The sequence below is a fragment of the Ctenopharyngodon idella genome, chromosome 22, assembly GCF_019924925.1.
Source record: "Ctenopharyngodon idella isolate HZGC_01 chromosome 22, HZGC01, whole genome shotgun sequence".
Classification (NCBI taxonomy): Eukaryota; Metazoa; Chordata; class Actinopteri; order Cypriniformes; family Xenocyprididae; genus Ctenopharyngodon; species Ctenopharyngodon idella.
In genome coordinates this window covers 18,293,535-18,313,586 of record NC_067241.1, presented here as the reverse complement: position 1 = coordinate 18,313,586, position 20,052 = coordinate 18,293,535, and the positions used below count along the sequence as shown (strand labels likewise).

General features: G+C 40.7%; 1 protein-coding gene across 2 annotated transcripts; it reads left to right on the top strand.

Annotated features, from left to right (window-relative positions):
• The first annotated feature begins 2,693 nt into the window (after window positions 1-2,693).
• fignl2 (fidgetin like 2) lies at window positions 2,694-20,009 on the top strand. 2 transcript variants are annotated; one of them, XM_051879578.1, is made up of 3 exons: window positions 2,694-2,887; window positions 4,703-4,844; window positions 15,067-20,009. In XM_051879578.1, the coding sequence occupies exons 2-3, from the start codon at window positions 4,820-4,822 to the stop codon at window positions 17,121-17,123; spliced, it is 2,082 nt and encodes a 693-aa protein (XP_051735538.1). In that variant the 5' UTR covers window positions 2,694-2,887; window positions 4,703-4,819; the 3' UTR covers window positions 17,124-20,009. The 2 variants fall into 2 exon arrangements, with proteins under 2 accessions (XP_051735538.1, XP_051735537.1); XM_051879577.1 differs by having other exon boundaries at window positions 2,696-2,891.
• Window positions 20,010-20,052: the final 43 nt, after the last annotated feature.

Genomic DNA, 20,052 nt, shown 5'->3' with positions numbered 1-20,052 from the left:
AAAAGCTGCTAAAAGCTGGCATGACCTCCAAAAATGAGGTCAGATTGAGATTTTCAGTTTTAGGTCATTAGCGGTGTTTCTCATCCTTAGTGTTTGTTTTGGAGTCCTGTATTAAGTAAGCTCAGCTGCTCTGTTCTTTAGTGCTTATAATCTAATATGCTCAAGATATCATGGGGTCAGTGGACATGTGGTGTTTGAGGTTGTGCTGGGTGGTGAATTGTGCACACTTGAGGTTGATTTTATGAGTGACACCTGTCAAACTCACTCTTCCCCTCTCTGTCCCTCCATTTCTAGCTCTGAAGTAAGACTGCTTTGTGGTCATTAGTGCCGCACTCAGCAGGTTTGCAGTAGCCAGACTGCTTGCCTCAGCATTAATGCTTCATTTTTTTTCTTCTGGTAGGCGATAGAGTGATGGACCCGCATCCTCACACGGCCCTGCCAATCTGCTGCCGTATACAGCCACTCTCATCTACCAATTATAGTCAGCCTGGGAAGAAAAACTGCGCCGTTAATAGAGACTGACGCAGAGTTAAACGGTGTTTCCGCATGGCATTGTGAATGCTTGTATTTAGCATTTCCACTTTTTAAATGGTGGCTTGCGCACTTTTAAACTACAAAGAATTGAAATAAAAGGATGAAAATGGCTGGCTACCGTTTCACCCCAGGCTTTGTGCTGAGCTACAGTGATTTCCACTGGTGCGCCACTAAGAATAGTACCGGTTAAGGCTTTTTGTGAGGAAGTTTCTTTTGAACGGGGGTGGTGCTGAATGGCAGCATTGGGGATAAAAGACCTTTGTTGGACAAAGGATAGTTTTATAGATGCTGATGGAGCAAGTTGCTGTGTAGAGTTGACTTGGTTACTGGTTGCACGGTGGGCTTTTTTCCTTAGGGCGGTGTCGAACCCTTGCATTTTTTTTTTTTAACATTCCCACTGTTTTTGAACACTGAAGTCTGTATGCTTTTTGTTATTAGGTGTATTCAGAAGCGATACAGCGGTATGATGGACATTTACACCACCAGTGCCGTGCGACGTGTTACATTTGGATGCGACGGATTTGAGTGCACATGGCCGAACACAGCGCTCTAAAAACAGATCCTCAGCTGTGCAGAAATGCTCCATACACAACCTCACACACTCTTTACACTCCTCACAAATTGCTGATGAGCTCCAAAAATAAAAGCTCAGGACTCTCCAGTCCACCTGTGAAAATGTGGGAGTCCATATAGAATGTAGGTTCTATTACTTCTGGCCCCTCCTATATGCTAACATGCTAAATGGTTAGTGTGGCAGCTGCAGTCATATCATGTGATCACACGAACGCATTTGACGCTTTGAGTTTTATGATAAACTGAAACAAATTTCTAATGTTAAAATAAAATGATTCACTATGATATTGAGTGAATTGAGTTGTTTCAGCATTTTCTTATATGTTGAAACAGGTTCAGTAGCAGAGCTGAATCGCTTGAGCATGTCAGACTGGACTTTGATGCCAATAAAGTGTTCCTATAGCGGTCATGACCTTTGCTAAAGCAAATCCAGTTAACAGATACAGACATTATAGTCAGTGATTGCCACCAAATTTCCACCAAATTGAGGCATAAATGATACATTTTGATAATATAATAGTGACAATATTTGACGTATAAAAGTGTAAAAGTCTATTTGAAAGCTTCAAGTATGAGAGTCTGTGATCTAGAATTGGACAATTAATGATTCCGTACTGATTTGAGGTGTAAATTATGCATTTTCATAATACAGTGTTTTTATATATCTATAGTTGTGAAAGTCCATTTAAGTTAACAGTCACTGATAAAGAATTGTATAGAAATTTCCACTAATCTGAAGTAAAAGTTATACATTTTGATAATATAATTTTTACCATAAACTACCAGCCAAAAGTTTGGGGTCGATAAGATTTTTAAAATGTTTTTGAAAGAAGTCTCTTCTGCTTGCCATGTCTGCATTCATATTGTGAAATATTATTACAATTTAAAAATCTTTCTTTCATATATATATCATTACTCCAGTCTTCAGTGTCACATGATTCTTCAGAAATCATCCTAATATGATGATTTGCTGCTCGAGCAACATATATATATATATATATATATTATATTTTTGTGGATTTTCAGCATTCTTTGATGAATAAGTTCAAAAAGTTTATTTATTTAAATTATAAATCTTTTGTAACATTATAAATGACCTTACTGTCACTTTTGATCATTTTAATGAACGGTAGTGTTTGTAAGTGTAAAGTCAGCGTAGCAGCTGCAAAATGAGTCTGATCTTGAATTGTCTAGGAATGTCTTGTTGGACTCACTTTAAGTTAGAATTAAAGTTTCAGTACTAATTTGTGTCATAATACCATATATGTAGTATTGATCAGTATTTTAGATGAGTAATTTTGCAATTTTCGACCAAAATAAACATCTTGAAGCTAATTCCCTCAGGGACTAGCCCAGCTCAGCCTCTGGCTCTCCCTCCACCACAACTAGCCTTCTCTCTCTCTCTCTCTGTTTCTCTCTCAGAAAAAGAATACAAGCCAGCACTCCAAGCATGATTGGTCAGCTGCCCCCACCCCATAGTCCTCCTCTCATTCTCTCTCTCTGCTTAAATAGTTTTAACAAAAAATAGAGAGAGAGAGAGAGAGAGAGAGAGAGAGAGGTAAGGAGAGGGGGATGGGGAAAGCTGGGGGAGGGTAATTGTGTGTGTGTGTGTGTGTGTGTGTGTGTGGGTGCTCTGTTGTCACTGGTTGGGAGGGAAAGAGAGAGAGAGAGTTGAGTCGTGTCCCATATGTGGAAAAAAGCATAGTACTGCACACACGAGCCTGTCTGCTCCAGGGATTATCTTACAGCTTTTGAATCCGATGTGGAAATGCAGGCATGAGTAGGTGAGTCTACCTTCACTATTAAACTGGACACATTGCTGCTGCTGTTCTTGTCTGAAGCTGTAAATGATTGAAAGTCTTAACTCAGCATTGCACTGTCCTCTACTTCTCCTGATAGCCTGTACTCTCTTCTTCTTCACTCTGTTTCATTGCATTCTCTCACCTTTAATGTGAAACAGCCTCTTCTGCATTCTCCGCTCCGCATGCAGGTGTCGGTTTTTAAGCGAACGACTCTTGATGTCTGCATGCGTGAGTTTGGTATATAGATGTGTCAGCCTTCGTTCTCAGCAAGTTTAGAGCTTGTTTATTTAGGATAGTGTTGCAGTCAGTGATCAAATGTGAAAGCGTTCATGTTAACTTTAAAATATTGTAAAAGCATCATCCTGGAATGAGGTTTTGTATTTTTTCTGTCCTTAGTTGATTAATGTCCTGAGTCTAACAATATCAGTTTTACAGTTTCTATTTTTTGCCTCAAAACCAGTAGTTACATGAACTGTAAGAGAACACATACATACAAGTATACAATGTTAACTAAAGTTTCACATAATTTCTAATTTTTAACACAAAACCAATAGTTACATGAACTGTAAGAGAACATCTACATAAAAATAACTAGCAATTTTACATTTTTGTATCAAAACCAACATATACATGAACCACTTCATAAAAATATACTATATTAAATAAAAAATGTTAGTGTATTATGGTGTGTTATCACTCATTTACAGGTATATATATCTTAACCTGACCAGATTCAGTAATAAACTGATCATTAAAACACTGGTGTGATTAAAAATATATATTTACACTTTAACAAAAATAAATTCTGTACACTTAAAACAGTTTATATCATTTTTAGCATATCATTTTGTAATGAATGGTGTGTAAGTTGACATTTCATTTCCTGAAAGCAGGGCTGGACGCCACACTGTTTGACTAACATTATTATGTAATATTTTTCATTCCTGTGTGAGCTTTCATACACGCTGCCTTGAGAAGGAATGGCGCTGTCCTTTGGGACACACCAAACAAATTGTTTATGCTGCATTTTTAGATAAAATACTAAATTCACTTGATATTGGATTTTTATTATTTTTTATTTTTATTTTTTTAATTAAATTATTATTTTTCAGTCTTTATGGGAACTGATTTTCTATCACTAATATGAATAAATAATATTTTAAAGAATTGTTTGTAAATATTTATTCATTATATATTATATAATTTAATATATTAAATTATATAAAAATGTATATAATGCTGTTTACTAATTGCAAAATATCACGATATATATATATATTCTTTTTGTGGTTGCCAATATATAGTAGTAGTTTTTTTTTTAATATGTCTTCTGTTAGAAAAAAAAGATAATTGAGCCAGGAGAGTGTGTGGCTAGGGATGAAATGAGCTTAATTTTGTGAAAGCATGCTCTCTGGCTGCTGTTATGAGGCGAGGGGAACGGCTATGGTATGCGCGGTGCTTTTTGTCAGGGAGATTTAGAAAGCCCTCTTTAGAAGCAGGACACAACCATACAATCAGCTTAATGCCTGTGTGCAGGCTCTTAATGAATACCCCTGTGTGTGTTCAGCCCACAGTGAGAGTCCCTGTGTCCGTGACTGTTCACTCTTGTCTAAAATTGAGATGAAGCCTTAGAGGCTCTTAATTGTATGTTGCACACTAAGTTTGCATTTATGCATCATAAACTTGTTTGTTTTCATTTAAAAACATTTACATGGATTATGCAGTGCAGTGTATGTGTATATAATGACCATTCGCCCCTCTTGAATTCTCCTCCTCTTCTTTTTGTTTTTCAGGAACAAGTTTTTTAGCGTCCCAATGTGAGCAGAGGCCAGCGATGGACTACAGCCGTACAGACGCTAACCTGGGTTTCCCCGCAGAACTCTTACCGTAATCGAGACCAGATCCACAGAATGCTGAGTCCCATTGTTCCCTATAGTAAGTGTAACTTTTTAACGTCAAACCACAGAAAAAGCAATGAATAACTTATTGTCATCTCTAGACTAGTAAAAATTTTCCTACGGCTACTTGGGTATTTGGTTTGTTGATAAACCAGTTTGAACAATGGTGCATTTTAAAAACAAAATGTCTCAGATGTTCACCCCAGTGTCCTCATCATGATGTTTAAGTCACATTATTGGCTGTGAAAATACCTAAAGTATATTTCATGGTTGGTAGGGCAGGTGTGGAGGTGAGCTGATGGCTCCACCAGTGTCGTCTCACCAGAGTCCAGCTTACTAGTTACTTCCTCTATCTCTGTCCTTTTCTTGCTCCCTTTCTCCAGCTCTCTTCCCCCTCCTCACTGTTCTTGACTGACCTAATAACTGACGTGTCCAGTTTTAGCCCCCATTCCTAACCCCCCTGCCAGGCTTCATTTGAGCTCTGCACTGGCCCTCTCCAAAACAGCATTGTTTGTTGGCCAGCATGGGGTTTCTTCCCCCAGTTCTGCCTGAAGAGATGCTTTTTTCTTCACTCTTTAGCTCTTCTTCTCTGTGCTATATAGGCATGGCAGTTACATGAAAAGAGGGAGGGAAATCAAACTAAAGGACCAAAGCACCTCTATCTGAGATGTAATCATGTATTAATGAGTCGCCAGCTTGAATACCTTTCAGCTGGCTTGCTAGATTGTTGCAGCAACCGATTACCATTGATGTCTAATATGGTGTTATAATTCCATTTAGCGAGGCATTCAGAGGACCTTTGTCATGTGCCAATGGAATTACTTTTTGTGTTTTGATAAATTCCTTTTGTCATGAACTGAATTCTGTACATATGTTTTAGAAGACAGAGCAAACTCATTGGGGGAGAGCTTTTATTCCATATTTCCTTAGAGACTAGTTACACAATTTGAGCACAAAGAAGTATTTTGTATCCAAGCTGAAATCACTTTTTTATATCTAGACATACTAAATTAGTTTCTCTGTTCAGTAGTTAAAGAGACATATTCTTGTCTTGTCAAGTGAAATGAACATAACGGCTGCTAATAAACTTTTTCTCAATTTTTATTTGATTTAAATTATATACAACTTATATAAAATAAATCTATTAAATATATAAATAAAAATTGCTAATATATTTAAAATATTATATTAAAAAATCAATCAAACGTAAATAAAAAGTAAGAAATTCATATGTTTATTCAGCAAGGCTGCATTAAATTGATCAAAAGTGACGGTAAAGACGTTTATAATGTTACATAATATTTCTATCTCCTGAAAAAAATATTGTGAAAAAATGTGTCATGGTTTCCACATGGTTTCCATTTTCAACTGAGATAATAATCAGAAATGTTTCTTGAGCAGCAAATCAGCATATTAATATGGTTTCTGAAGGATCATGTGACACTGAAGACTGGAGTAATGATGCTGAAAATTCAGCTTTGATCACAGGAATAAATTATATTTTATGATATATTAAAATAGAAAACAGTTTTAATATTTCACAATATTTCTGTTTTTACTGTATTTTTTGGTTAAATAAATATAGCTTTGGTGAGCATGAGCAAAAGAGATTTTTTTGTAAAATCATTTTAAAAAATCTTACTGACCCCAAACTTTTGAAAGTTAGTTTGTATATAAATGATTTATTGATTTATTGATTATATTTATAAGTCATTATTAAAGTTCTGCCTTTCCTGGTATGATGAATCAGTAATAGTTTCTGAAACTGTTTTCTAGTCTAGTCTCTCTTTGCACACTTTAAATGTCACAAAGTCCTGTCAGAATATTTTGAATTCTTTGAGGATCTGGAAGGTTGTTGTTCGTGTGCAGGTTAGTGTAAACACCTCTTAGCCACTGATTTTAGATGGCTAATATCACAGATCCTGATTTTCCAGTGCCGCAGCATGCATTTAGATTTTGGAACTGATCTTTTTGTTTTATAAAGTTTGATGTTTGTAGACTGTGAATGTTTCCCTGAGTGTCTAGTGTGATATTAGAACAGCACACAAAGGTGTTAGAAATCCCTCCTGTTTACTCTTTGAGCTTTTAAAGCCAGGCAAATACCTTTTCCTCGTGGTCATTCCCAGTCCTGATATGTCCTTTCCGTTCATTCTGCCTCATAATTCGACTGTGCCGGAGCCAGGTGAATGTAGGGCAGCTGATGTAGTATATATGTGAATAGTGTCACATCCATGCTGGAATTTTCTTTGTGCAGCAACTGAGCATTTCTGACATCAGTGTTTATGTTTGACTCCAGAGGACAGGCATTTTTGTACTCCATCTGTGCGTTTGAGTATTTTGTTTGATGTCTGTCACATGCAATTACATATACTCTCGTTGCATCCACAAACAAAAGTGTTGCATTGATGAGCATGTAGGAACCGCAAGCTGAAGAGGTTCAGAGCCAGAGCTGAAGGAAATCTGAGAGAGATTCCTAGGGCCACGGATACTCCTGGAGGGATTTGGTGCAAAGAATCTGTAATCTGCACTTCAAACACACCCTTAAATCAGTCCCAGGCCAGCAGCCCATGAGCGCTCTAACTCTTGTTGCTTGGGGGCCCTGCTGTCCAACATATTCCTTGTATAAAGAGAAACAAGCACAGCCTCAGCTCTCTCACTTTATGACCTCATTTCTTCCCTTCTCCACACTAAAGGCCTGGGCAGATGAAGCACTCTAATTGCATCTGTTAAGTCATTAAGGCTTTGAGTTCGGTCTAAAGGAAGGGGTGCGCTGGATGCCGCAGAAGGAGCGATTAACAACGAGCATCAAACACATCTATTCTAATGAGAGCGACAGGGTGAAAACGGCTCTGGAGAGGCATGCCGACCCTTGAGTAAACAGGCAAGGTGCTGAAGTGTTTGTGTGAATGAGCGCGGGGTCATTAGCGGTGGGTGTGAATGGACTTTAATTAGCCCGCAGTGCAGTCAGTGAGATGGAAGAGAAGTGGCGGCATTGGAAAAGCGGCTTAGAGACACACATTCTGCCTGGAACCCCCCTGCCTCAGCTCATCATCTCAGCACCGTTGAAGACAGCTCATTAGGCCACAATTACGCTTCCAATTAAGTCACGGACTTCTGAGGATTATTGGGCATCAAGCTTGCAATCACTGCTCCAAGATATCCCTCAAAGGGCTTGTCCATGCTTCTCTAATTAAAGGTATAGTTGACTCAAAAATGAAAATTGTGCCCTTATGTTTTCCAAACCTGTATGACTTTGGAAGTTGGAACACAGAAGAAGTACAGTGAAAGTCAACAGGGTCCAATGTTGTTTCTGGACCCCAATGACTTTCATTGTATGGACAAAACCAGTTAAAACATTCTTCAAAGTCTCTTCATTTGTGTTCTGCAGACGATATATAAAGGCATGACTCTAACACGGCAAAGGTCAATGATTCCCAGGGAAAGCAAAAACTGATCAAATGCAATGTAAGTCGCTTTGGTTCGAAGCGTCTAACAAATGCATAAATGTAAATATAAGGTCATACAGGTTTGTAATGATATGAGGGTGAGTAAATGACAGAATTTTTAGGTGAACTATCCCTTCAAGCTGGAGTGAGTCATTTGCGTAACATCAGCATTTGTCTGATATGTAGTCTACAAAGTCAAAACTACATACTATATGTCCTGCATTCAATCCAAGTCATACTTGTGAGTGTGCACAGAAAATCCCAACACGGTTGTAGGGTTATTAAATAAAGTGGCCAGGGAATTCGAGAGAGAGGGCACTGATACGCAGTTTGGGAACTTCGTGAGGGGGCAGGGTGGAAAGGAAGGAGGGACGGGGGGAAAGAGAGAGATTGGAAGAAGGAGATGGAGGAGAACAGGGGGAGATGGAGGAGAGATTGGGTAAGAGGGACAGATGGAAGGGGGTGATTGGTCATCACAGAGCCTAAGGACAGCTGTTCTTTGATATATTAGTGGACACAATGACCTAAACCTGGCCTGCGGCCGCAGAAAATAGGAACCCTGTTTTTCTTAAAGGGGAGGGGTGGCCAGGCCAGGCCAGGCCATTTGTGGACAAAAATTAGCTGGTCAGGGGGGTGGGGATGTTGTTCATAAAATTATGAGCATCTAATCATTCCTTCAAACCACCAAGGCTATGGGGTTTTCTCATTTTTAGTGCATAATGAGCTAAAGTGTGCACATTATTCATTCACAAATTATACATGTAGATAATGCTCTTGACAACATGGCACTTTCATTTTTCCATCATGTGCCTATTTAATCAACCATATGTATTGATTTCAGACTACAAAATGTAGACAAATTTGAAATGTACAAATGTTCAAATATGTAATAATTTCTAATGAATCATTTTCCCTTGAGTAATAGCCTACATTTATGTTATGCATTTGTCAGCAATGCTGATTTTTCATTATTCTCACACTATTGACACTCAATAATTACTGTAGTCATCATTAACATGAACCCACGGATTGCCACAACCAAAAGGCAAAGCAATAACACCTTCAAAGCTGAGAGATTATGGACTGCAGCTCACATGGATGACTAGAGAGAAAGAGAGAGAGAGGAGGAAAAAAAATCTGATCATTCACTGCCACTCTAGCAGATAGGCTCCTTCCTCTAGGGACCCCACGGGGCCTGGCTGAAAAGAGCCGCGGCGTCTGGCAGTGCGCAGAGGAGCAGGTGTGAAGACTCGTAAGGCCCACCGCCTCTTCTGCTATTACATCTTTTTAGGCCCATGAAAAGGGAGCAGATGAGCAGAAAGAAAGAGTCAGAGAAAGAGACAGAGAGATCATGTTAACCACACTGCTGTAACTAATGCATCACTTCATAAAAATTGTCATAGTTATGCCCTATTATGCATGCCTTGTAAATTATGAGGACCTCACACTACTTTTCTTATTATTTTCTTTATTCTTTATCTGATCCGCCTACATCCAGGACCATAACAGATTTGTGTAACAGGTGTGTGTCTACGGTATGCCTTTCTTTTCAGCCACAGGGAGAAAGATTTTTGAAAACTCTATATTTTCAGTGTGTTCTTAAAAAACATTTTTAAATATATTGAAATATAGAATGTATAATATCTCTATTAATTAATTCATTTGGATTTAAATGAAAATAAGTGCCAGGAATACTGTACAGCCTGAAGAAAGAATGGATTTTGAATAACTATCGTAAAGGCTTTGCATGGCTTTAAAGTGCCCAATGGGCTTACATCATTGACATTTTGCAGTTCCTCTGCCTAAAGCATCGATTCAGAGACGTCTGTATACGGAATACAAATCAGCTGATGATTAGAAGCCAGGGTGCCATCTTATCTGCACTGAGGTGATTAATTCATGTAAACACAATCCTCCCTCTGCAGTCTTTTCAACCAGATCTACTCTGTCTCTCTCATCTTTCTCCCTCTCTCTCTCTCCTTCATCTATATTCTCTCTTGAAAGAGCCCTTCTTTTGTGGCATCTGCGTTCTTCAAAGGGAGTTCCACACATACCAGCACTGAGGGCTGAAGTTTCAGGACATAATTCCTAACAGGATGCTCACTGTTCACCCGTACAACTACTTTTCGGTTGTTTTGATGTTTAACTGACAGAAAGTGGTAGTAATTAATCATACACTCAGGATTGAGCAATCGGGTGTGTGTGTGTGTGTGTTGTTATTTTCAGTTGCTTTCCTTTAAAGTTGTCTCTTATTTCAGCATTGTTAGTGTAGCCGAATGAGTCCTCTTTGCATTTGTCTGTGTGCTGTTTAGTTGCAATGCAGAGGGTCTCTTGAACAGTGTTTGTAGGATTTGATATTTGAATTAGCATTGAGGGGGGTGTCTTTAGTAGATAAACCTACTTAAATCTACGTGTGGGGTTTAGGGAATGGGTGCCCACAATAATGCCTGATTGGATTGATTCAGCCTGCTCCTGTTTACAACTGGCCTCTGTGCAATCTGCCTGGTTTAATGGCCCCGTGTCCCAGAAGGCTTGTTGCATCCATGTAGGTTTTGTTCCTCAGGGCAGGAAAACAAAAGTGACGCAGCCTGAAAGTGCACAGGGACCCCTGGGGAGCTGTGAAAAGCTGAGCATCCTCCGACAGCCGGGCCTGCTCGGCTCTCACATTGCAGAACCTTCTGCTCCGACATCCTGCTTGTTATCCTAACTTTTTTCAAAGAAATGGTTTATTGAAACCCACTGATGTTCACTAATTCGTGATTTTATTTGGTTCCACATATATTTGCGAAATATCAAGATGGCAACACACATGCACATCTCCAAAGGAACCCTCAATAAATCCCAGGACGGCACAAAGGCTGTCAGCGCACTGCTGCTTGAATAGATTAATAAGATTTCCATAATTAGGCAGGCCTCTGACAATAGGATCCCTCAGCTTTTGTCTCAGGACCAACAGGATTGTCAGGCCAGGAGGACGTCTGCTGGATGGGCTGTGCAACAATGGACCCACAGACAGTAAGGCGACCAGTGGAAACATCTGTCTCCCTGCCAGCATCGAACCCGCACAGAGCCACTACGGCAAGCCACTCGTTGCGGCTCACACAAAGCAATGGCCAGGAGCTCCCCTGTTTATGCCTCTTTTGTTAATAATGTGTGATTAGAGCTGGTCCTGTGGCTATAATTTAGGTTTATGTTGTTGTGTCCATGTTGAGACAAAATCAAGATACAGCTGCACTTTCTCCAGCATTTCACTTATGCTCATAATGTCTTAATTACCTGTTCAGTTCAGTCTCTCCTTTTTAAATTATTTTTGTTTGAAGGTGCACCTTATAGTTGATAGTTTAAACGTGGAATTAATTAATTATGGCTTATTGCAACTAGCGCATTTGTGGTAACTGACAATTTTGCTGAAAAGTATTAGAAAAAGAAGTAGTGCAAAATATAAATAAAAATATTTTTGCACTACTGATATTCAGTTTTATTAGTTAATTTTAATATTATTAATATTAGATTTAATGTCAACTTTTTATTTGCACATTCATTATTTTACTATATTTTACAGTGCATAATTCTCATTATACCTGTTATGCTGCAAATGCTTTGGCAAGACAAATGTACAGTTTTTGTCATGCAAATAAAGAACCTTAAACTGTAAAATGATATCAAGAGATTGATGTTTGTCTAATCTTAATGAGAGCATTCTTTGTTCTTGTGTGGCTGCAAAACTCATCATCTCACTCTCTTTTGGCATATTTTATAAATTATTTCTTGGTTTGAAACTGTCATTTATTCACAGAAATGAATAGCCTTTAGTGGTCATTCCCACTTCTACCGGTGTAATTGGACCATCTATTCTCAAATGTCCAGAATAAGTTAATTTCAGCACCTGTGGTGATTTAAATAGAAACGCAGATTAAATCACATTTAGATTATTAGATAGTCCCTGCTGAGGCGTAGCTCTAATTGCAGACCAGTTCATCTGTGGTTGATTTCATGCTAATAGATAGTAGTGTTGTCACGATAATGGAATTTCTAACTTCGATACGATACCTTGAAAAATATCGATATTCTATACCATTTTCGATACCACGGGGAAAAATGCCATATATGCTGCCATAACAATATTTTTATTATCCCATATTTTTTGTGGCAAAAGCTTACACACGGCATAGGGAGGCCTTATTTAAAACTAAAAAAAAAAAAAGACAAGTAAACAGTCACTAATAAAATAAGAACAAATAAACAAATGGCAAAAGAGAGCACAAATAGACAAATTAAATAAACATGGCTTTAAGTTTTTCAGGTGGGTCTGACAGTAGTATTCAGGTAAAAATACTAATTAAAGTAATCAAATGTAAAATTACACTGGATAGTCTTCATTGTAAAGCAGTGAGTGATTTTCTCTTTGTCTTTTGTTCTTTGGTTAACATGACAGACAGCAGCAGGAATCAGGCTGTGGTCATTTTTAGAGCTTATGCACCAATCCAATATACTGTTATACAACATACGTTTTATTTCCCAACTTACGTTCCAAAACTAACTGTGTTTTCCTGAATACTCGCCAAGATGGGCATTTTGACATAATTTTGTGTGTATTTGAGCCACGAAAAGAACTCAATTAGGTACTCGCGAGCTGTTTGAGAGGCGGTTTTATGTGCACGCCACTTATCAACCCTGCTCCGAAATTCAGGCCATGTGTCAACTCACTGTCGGAGTTAAGAGAGAGTGAGAACACGCGCCTGTTATCAGTGTATCGATACTGCAGAAAATGAGTATTGGAATCGTTTTAGATATTTCAGTATCAATACATATCAAATTATTGATGTTTTGACCATTAATGGATAGCACTTTTAGCTGGGTAGTAGGACACTAAGGTGAACTGTTCCCCTTTAAGCAGCCTGACCCAAATAGCACTTCCATGTTCGATTTGGAAGCGATTTCCCGTGTGTCTTGGTGCACACACACTCATGTATATTGATGGAGTGGACAGCAGTTTGGCCGCCTGAATGACTTCCCTAATGTCAAGCCCCATCCTCTCACATAGACTCATGCGCGTGCATGCACATGCACACACGGCGGCCGGAGCGCCTGCTGTCCACTCCCCCTCCTCCTTTCCTACCCGTTGCAGGTTTTATGAGCTCCCCTGGGCTGCCATCCATCTCTGTCGCACACTGGCCCCATTATTGTGCTCCATACAGCACTTCACAAACCAGCCTGCAGATGGGATTGTCCTGCTGGACATGTACTGTTTCTACTGACTGGACAATGACCAAATCCTTTACCTGTGTTCACCTTGTTTACATATTCTGAATCGTTTTTGTGTTTTATCTTGAAGTTTTTATTAGAAATAGGGGTAAGGTGTTAGTTTGGACATGGGAAACTTGAGGGTCTAGAGATGAATATGAAGGACATGGTAATCCAATGGCCATCTGGTCTGTTGGTGTGATCTTTTGGAATAAATAGCAGGCTAAATCTGCAGACACACATGGGAAGGTTTGGCAACGGGAGGGGCGAAAGTTTGAGAAACAGAAAAACACACAAAGGGGGAGGGCTGAGTTTTTTTGGAGAAAAAGAGTAAGGGGGAACATAGCATACAGAACTGAGGCTTGATTTAAATGGCAATAAAGCAGCAGCTTGCACACTCTGACAGAAGTGTGAATAACAAATCATCACTTTCTCCTCAGATTGCAGCCTACGATGAAGATGTGCAGTTTATTCCATTTACCTCCCCATTTCCCCCTGTAGCCCTCACCCCAGGCTGATTCCTGACAGTTCAATAATGCCAAGCTATGTGTGGAATTTAGTTCATGCCTCTGAAAGCAGCAGTTGCAGAGCCTCATGAAATGGCCGGTTTTAAAGCAATTCTCTGCTCCATGAAATTCTGAAAAAAGACCAAGAACAAAATGCACTTCCTATTGAAGTATTAAGGTCTTTTTACTATTAATGGGCATAAATTATGCATACCTTAAATAATTAACATTTTGGTTTTTGATGGTTCATTTTAAAATTCATTTCTTATGAAGTGCCTTTAAACTGTGATGCTGTCAAGTGTATTGCAATTTTAGAAGCTCAAAAAAGGCTTTATGTAGGGGAAAGGACAGGGCGTAGAAATTTTTTATTGAGGTTTATTTTCCACTCTTCTTGTGCATCAAGATCCCCTTAGCATTAGGCCAACATAATTAATCACAGGAAAGCAGGAAAGCAGTGCTGGAGATAGCCAGAGGAAAGGGCATTCCACACTCCTAGTGCTTCATTGGAAGTGCCCAATGAATAGCACAACTATTTCGTCTACCCGTCCCAACCCCCCCTTTCTCCCCATATTGGTCCCTCCCTCTCCCCCTCTGGTCCTTCTTCTTTCTCTTTCTCCCCTTCTGTCAAGCTGGCCATAGAAGCCTTTTGGAGAATTGTTTGTGGATGGACTGTGGTGGTGGGAGGGGATGTATTGAGGGAAACATGCGCAGGGTGATAACAGTTTCTCCTCTGGGAGAACTGCAGATGGCAACACAAGGCTGCTACATGGCTGAGGCCTTGAAAGGAGCAAACTCACAGCCCTTCTCTTTTATACTTGTTGCAGAAAACAGACTCCCTCGTTGTGCATGCACACAATACCATAAGAGTCCTCTCACCAAGCAAAATGGCAACCAAAGAATCAGCCCCGCAATCAGCCAGAATTTGTCTTTAGTTGTTTTGTCTAGTCTTATAATTCTTAAAAAATCACTATATCCATCCAGTACTGATTTGTGAACGCTTAGAATGTAAACTTTTGTTATATAGCAAATTCTTGCATAATCTGACAAATTGCTATCTTCGCAGGCCTATTGAAGATGCACTGGAACCCGGAGCATGCCCAGCCCCTGAGCCAGTGGCCTGAGCAGCATTTGGACGTGTCCTCCACCACCTCATCCCCTGCCCACAAGTCTGAGCTCTACCCCAGCCGCAGCCGTGGCTCCTACAGCTACGCCTGGGCAAATGATGACATCTCAGCCCTTACTGCCTCCAACCTGCTGAAGCGTTATGCTGAAAAATACTCGGGCATGCTAGACTCACCATACGAACGCCCTGCTGTGGGCGCATACACTGAGCCTGGAGCTTTTGGGGCTCTCAACGGAGGCCAGAAAAGCGAACTGGAACCTTGGCCTCTTACGCACAGCACTGATGGGGCATATCCCTTAGTGCCTCCTTCATCTCATGATGGTCTGTCTGGGCCAAAGGTGGTTCCCACATCAGCAGGCCCACCAGGCTCTGGCAATGTATCAGCTGTTAACAGCAACCTTTCAGACTCCGGCTACAGCGGGAGCAGCTCCTGCAGTGGGCCCCATTCCAGTGACTTCCCCCCCAGTTATAATGGCACCTACCTCTCATCAGGGTACTGTCCCCAACCCAGTTCAGCACTTCCACCAACCTCGTTACATGCCCTTCAGCCTAACCCCACACTTCTTCCCAGTTACACACCTTCTGCGCCTGTGTATAACTACCCCCCTAGCACCTACCCTCACCAGACTAGCCTTGCTCCTAGCTACACCCACCCAACAGCCCCTTACATCCCCTCGGGCATAGCTGCCCCCTCTCCGCTACCCTCAAGACCCACAGTGGTTGGTGGCAGCTATGGCTATCAGAACAGCAGTCTAGGGGGCTCAGAGCCAGGGGGCTCTCTGAAGAGAAAAGCATTTGAGATGACCCTGGATGAGGAAGATGGAGACAGTTCACGCTATAGGAAGTATAGCTATGACCCTATGAAAGCTAGGGAAGATTCTCCATATGGGGTCACTGATAAAGCTGAGTGCCGTGGAAATGGCTTTGGAACGGGCGGCACAGATCCTCAAGCCTTTAAGCCTAGTAAACCTTCATCTCAGTCAAGCCTCGAAGGAGATGAAGTTGGAAAGTACAGTGGGCTGAAGCCCTTGGTTTCACCAACGTATGGAGCCGCAGGGGACTACAGCCCCCCAGCAGCCATGACTGGGGAGAACGGAGGTGCAGAGCAGGGCTTCTCCCAGCATCGTTCTCAGAAGCGCTCCGATCCGATGAAAAGCATGGAGCCTCAAATGCTGGAGCTAGTAAGTCGAGAACTGCAGGATTGCAGTCCAGCATTGCTGTGGAGTGAACTGGCTGGGAACTGTCACATCAAAGCAGCGCTGGAGGAGGACCTGCTGTGGCCTGTCCTGCGACCCAACCCTGCCATCTGCCCACCCAGAACCGTCCTGCTGTTTGGCCCTCAAGGAGGGGGCAAAACCACACTGGCACGATCCATGGCATCTCAACTGGGTGCTACCTTCTATAGGCTGAGTGGTGCAACTTTGGCCTCTAAATTGAAAGGAGAGGCAGAGCAACTATTGATCACCCTGTTCTCGGTGGCAACGGCCCGACAACCTTCAGTGGTGCTGCTTAGCGAGGTGGAGTCCGTTGAGGAGGAAGGTCTCAGACAGCAACTGCAGGCCCAGCTAGAGAAGATCCAGCATGGTCAGAGCGGCCTGGTTCTGGTGGTGTGCACCACAAGACGGCCTGATTTGATCAAAGATCCCCTTCTGCGCTGCTTCTCCAAGCGTTACCATATAGGCTTGCCAGATGGGAGCACACGCAGACACGTGCTTCTGCAGGCGCTGGCGCCCCAAGGCTGCAGTCTGGGTGAAAGGGAGATGTCAGCAGTACTGCAGCGTTCAGAAGGCTTCTCTGTCTGGGAGCTGCTGCAGCTCTGCCAGCAGGCTCTGGCATCAGCTTCTGCGTCGGCACCTGTGCCCTTGCACGGCCTCCCTGCATCCCTTTCTTCCCCTACCCTCCAAGACTTTGAAAATGCTTTCTGCAAGGTACGTCCTAACAGCACCCCCAAAGAACTGGACAATTGTATGGAGTGGAGCAAGGTTTACAGCCACTGAGAACCTAGTCATCCACTGGTTGGGGACTGCTACATTTGTTTTTAAATACTTGTTGCAGCCAAAAGAGTGGAACTCGTTGAGAAATTACAGTTTATGGTGGGGAGGCATTTTGGATTTAATGCATTTAATCTAGGGAACATGCCATGGTGTGTTGTTTTTCTATAAATATACATATACTTTATTTTTTCCCAAAGAAATGAAATATTAGGCCTTTCTTGAAGGGGCATTTATTAGTTGCTTGGCTTATCTGATAGAAAATCTCAATTATATTTTGGAATTTCACTGGAATTCCAATTAGCCTTGATCCTGGATTAAACCTGGAGGTTATAGATCACTTGACTTTTCCTGAAAAATACCCCCATTGATTGCAACTCTCAGGATCCTATTTATTGCCAGTCCACTCCAGTGGCGTTGTATCTTTTGCATTGATTTACTTGAAAGATCATTTGGTGTTAAAGGGCTTAGGATATATCAAAACTACTTTGTTTTTACCAAAAATGCTACAAGTTACAGCATTCACCAAAAGGTATTTACTGTTATGCAACCTCTTGGCAAGAAAGCAACAGTATTTTGAAAAATTGATTGTTAGGCCACGGTCATATCTTGTGCACTTTGTCAAAATGGTCATTTTACCAAAAGAGTATGCGTTGCTACCCAAAAAGTATTAAATTGCTGATCCATAGAAAGTCATATAATAGAAAGAGACAGGCTTTTATTGTTGATCCACTTCTTTCAGAACACTTTGTTAAAGGTAATATTTTTCCAAATACAACAATATGTTAACAACCCATCACATTCCTCACAATCTTGTGAGAGCCTTTGCTCAGGATCCTCAAACACAAAAACAAGCAAGGGTCCATGAATGACTATTTCTCTCTTCTGCTTTACTCATTTTATTTTATTAGTATATGTAGTCTTGTTTGAAAATACTCAGGAAGAATTTCTTTACCTCAGAAATGGTAACTAAACTAAAGAATGTATGTAATCTTAGGGTCTTAGTAGTAAGCATTGAGGTTGGAGGTGAGCAACAGACCTGACACAGACCTGTATACACACTGCATCTGTGCTGTTACCTCTTAGGTGAAACTTGAAAATGCTACCAAGACAAACAATGAATGTAATTCAGGTATTTCAGAGAATATCTGATGCCATAAATCCATGTTTTTAACTCTCTACGAAAACATTTTCCCTTATCCTTACCCTTTATTTTTGATGTAGATTTTTGATGGAGTGATGATTGTCTTCATGACGTGTTATTGTAGATGGCAAACCAGATGTTTGATTTTGTTGGACAAACTGTTTTTAGAAACCAAGGAACAGAGCATATGTCAGTGTCCTTTATAAATGACCCATGCAAGTACTCAACAACATCGAAACAACCCAAAGATCAGAATAAGATTGTTTATATATATAATTGGTAGTTGATCATGTCTAATCATAAATTGTGTTAAACCATCATGTGTAATGTATATGAATTGTAAACATGCTCACCATATAGACAATCCAAATGGAGCAGCCTCTACCAATGTTTAAATATTTTTCAGCTTGTTTGCCTATAGGGTACACAAAAGCTACATACTGTAGAGTGATCAGATGTCTTCAAATCACCACTGCTGAAGAAACTGAGATTGGCTTTTGTGGATTGTTGAATTTCGATCAGCTGTGACATGACATAGCCCCTGATCACTCCTTTACCCTCAGCCCACCCCATCTTACCACAATGGTTTGTCCCCTTGGTTGTTGGTCATGCACAGCCATGTGGTGAGCTGATTTCCCATCCCCCGTTCCTCTATCTCACCACAGCCTTTTGGAGAAGCCATATTCTGATTGATGTCCAGTAACCCTATAGCACTGTTCGGCTCTTCAAGTACAGCTGGTGGCTTCACTCATGCCATACAGGTCAATCAGAATGACCCCAGGAGCATATATTGATCAGTGCCGAAGAGGCAGAAAACTACAGAACCTGGCAGACTCAGGGAAATCCTAAGCACACAAATACATCATCTTGTGTAGAAAAATTCAGCATCAATTCTTATTCATAGAAACAAATGGTGCTTTTTCACTGCGTGGTACAACTCGGCACGGCACGGCTCGCTTTACTTTCGGTTTGCTTTTCCACTGCAGTTTAGTACCGCTTCAAATTGGGTGGGATTATAGACTGGTCGTTATAGTTGTGCCGCCTCTACTGCCGTGGATCCGCTCCTCGGGTACCAACAAGAGGAACATCTGCACCTCGTCTACTGACCACGATACAGCCATTTTTTCAGGTTGGGTGCAACGGTCGTTTAAAGCAAGTCATTTAAAAAAAGGTCGTGCGAACAAATGATACTGCGATGGGTGTTACTGACTATTGAAATCTAGCGGGTTTGGTGTCCCGTGTTTCAAATCCAATGATGCTGGTACTGACGATTCTCTCTGACCAATCAGTGATCTGCAGTGTTTACGCATCACATTTTGGTATCGGTACGGCACGCTTGGAACCTCAACCGAGGTGGTACTATTTAAGCGAGCCGTACTGTACCGTGCTGTACCAAGCCGCACCATGCAGTGGAAAACCGGTTTTATTCAGATAATGTCATATATTTGGCTGATTTCAAACAAGAACACTTTAATTTAACAGTTTGTCCAACAAAATTGTCATTAATTAGCTGTTTTGAATCTATTAGTACAGTAACTTTGTTCTTGGATCTTGTTCTTGTACATTTTCTGTAACCATTTCTACCTCATTTTTGCAGCATATTGTACATGAAAATATTTATTTCATGTCTTTTTTGATGTCTGTTTTAAAAATGATAATGTTCTTGAACTGTAATGGTCTACCTCAGAAAAGACTGTATTTTAAGAAAAAAAGTATTACACAATATTAAAGAGAATATGTCAAAAATCTCTCATGGCTCAACTTCCCGTACATGTCAAGAAGTGTCAGATC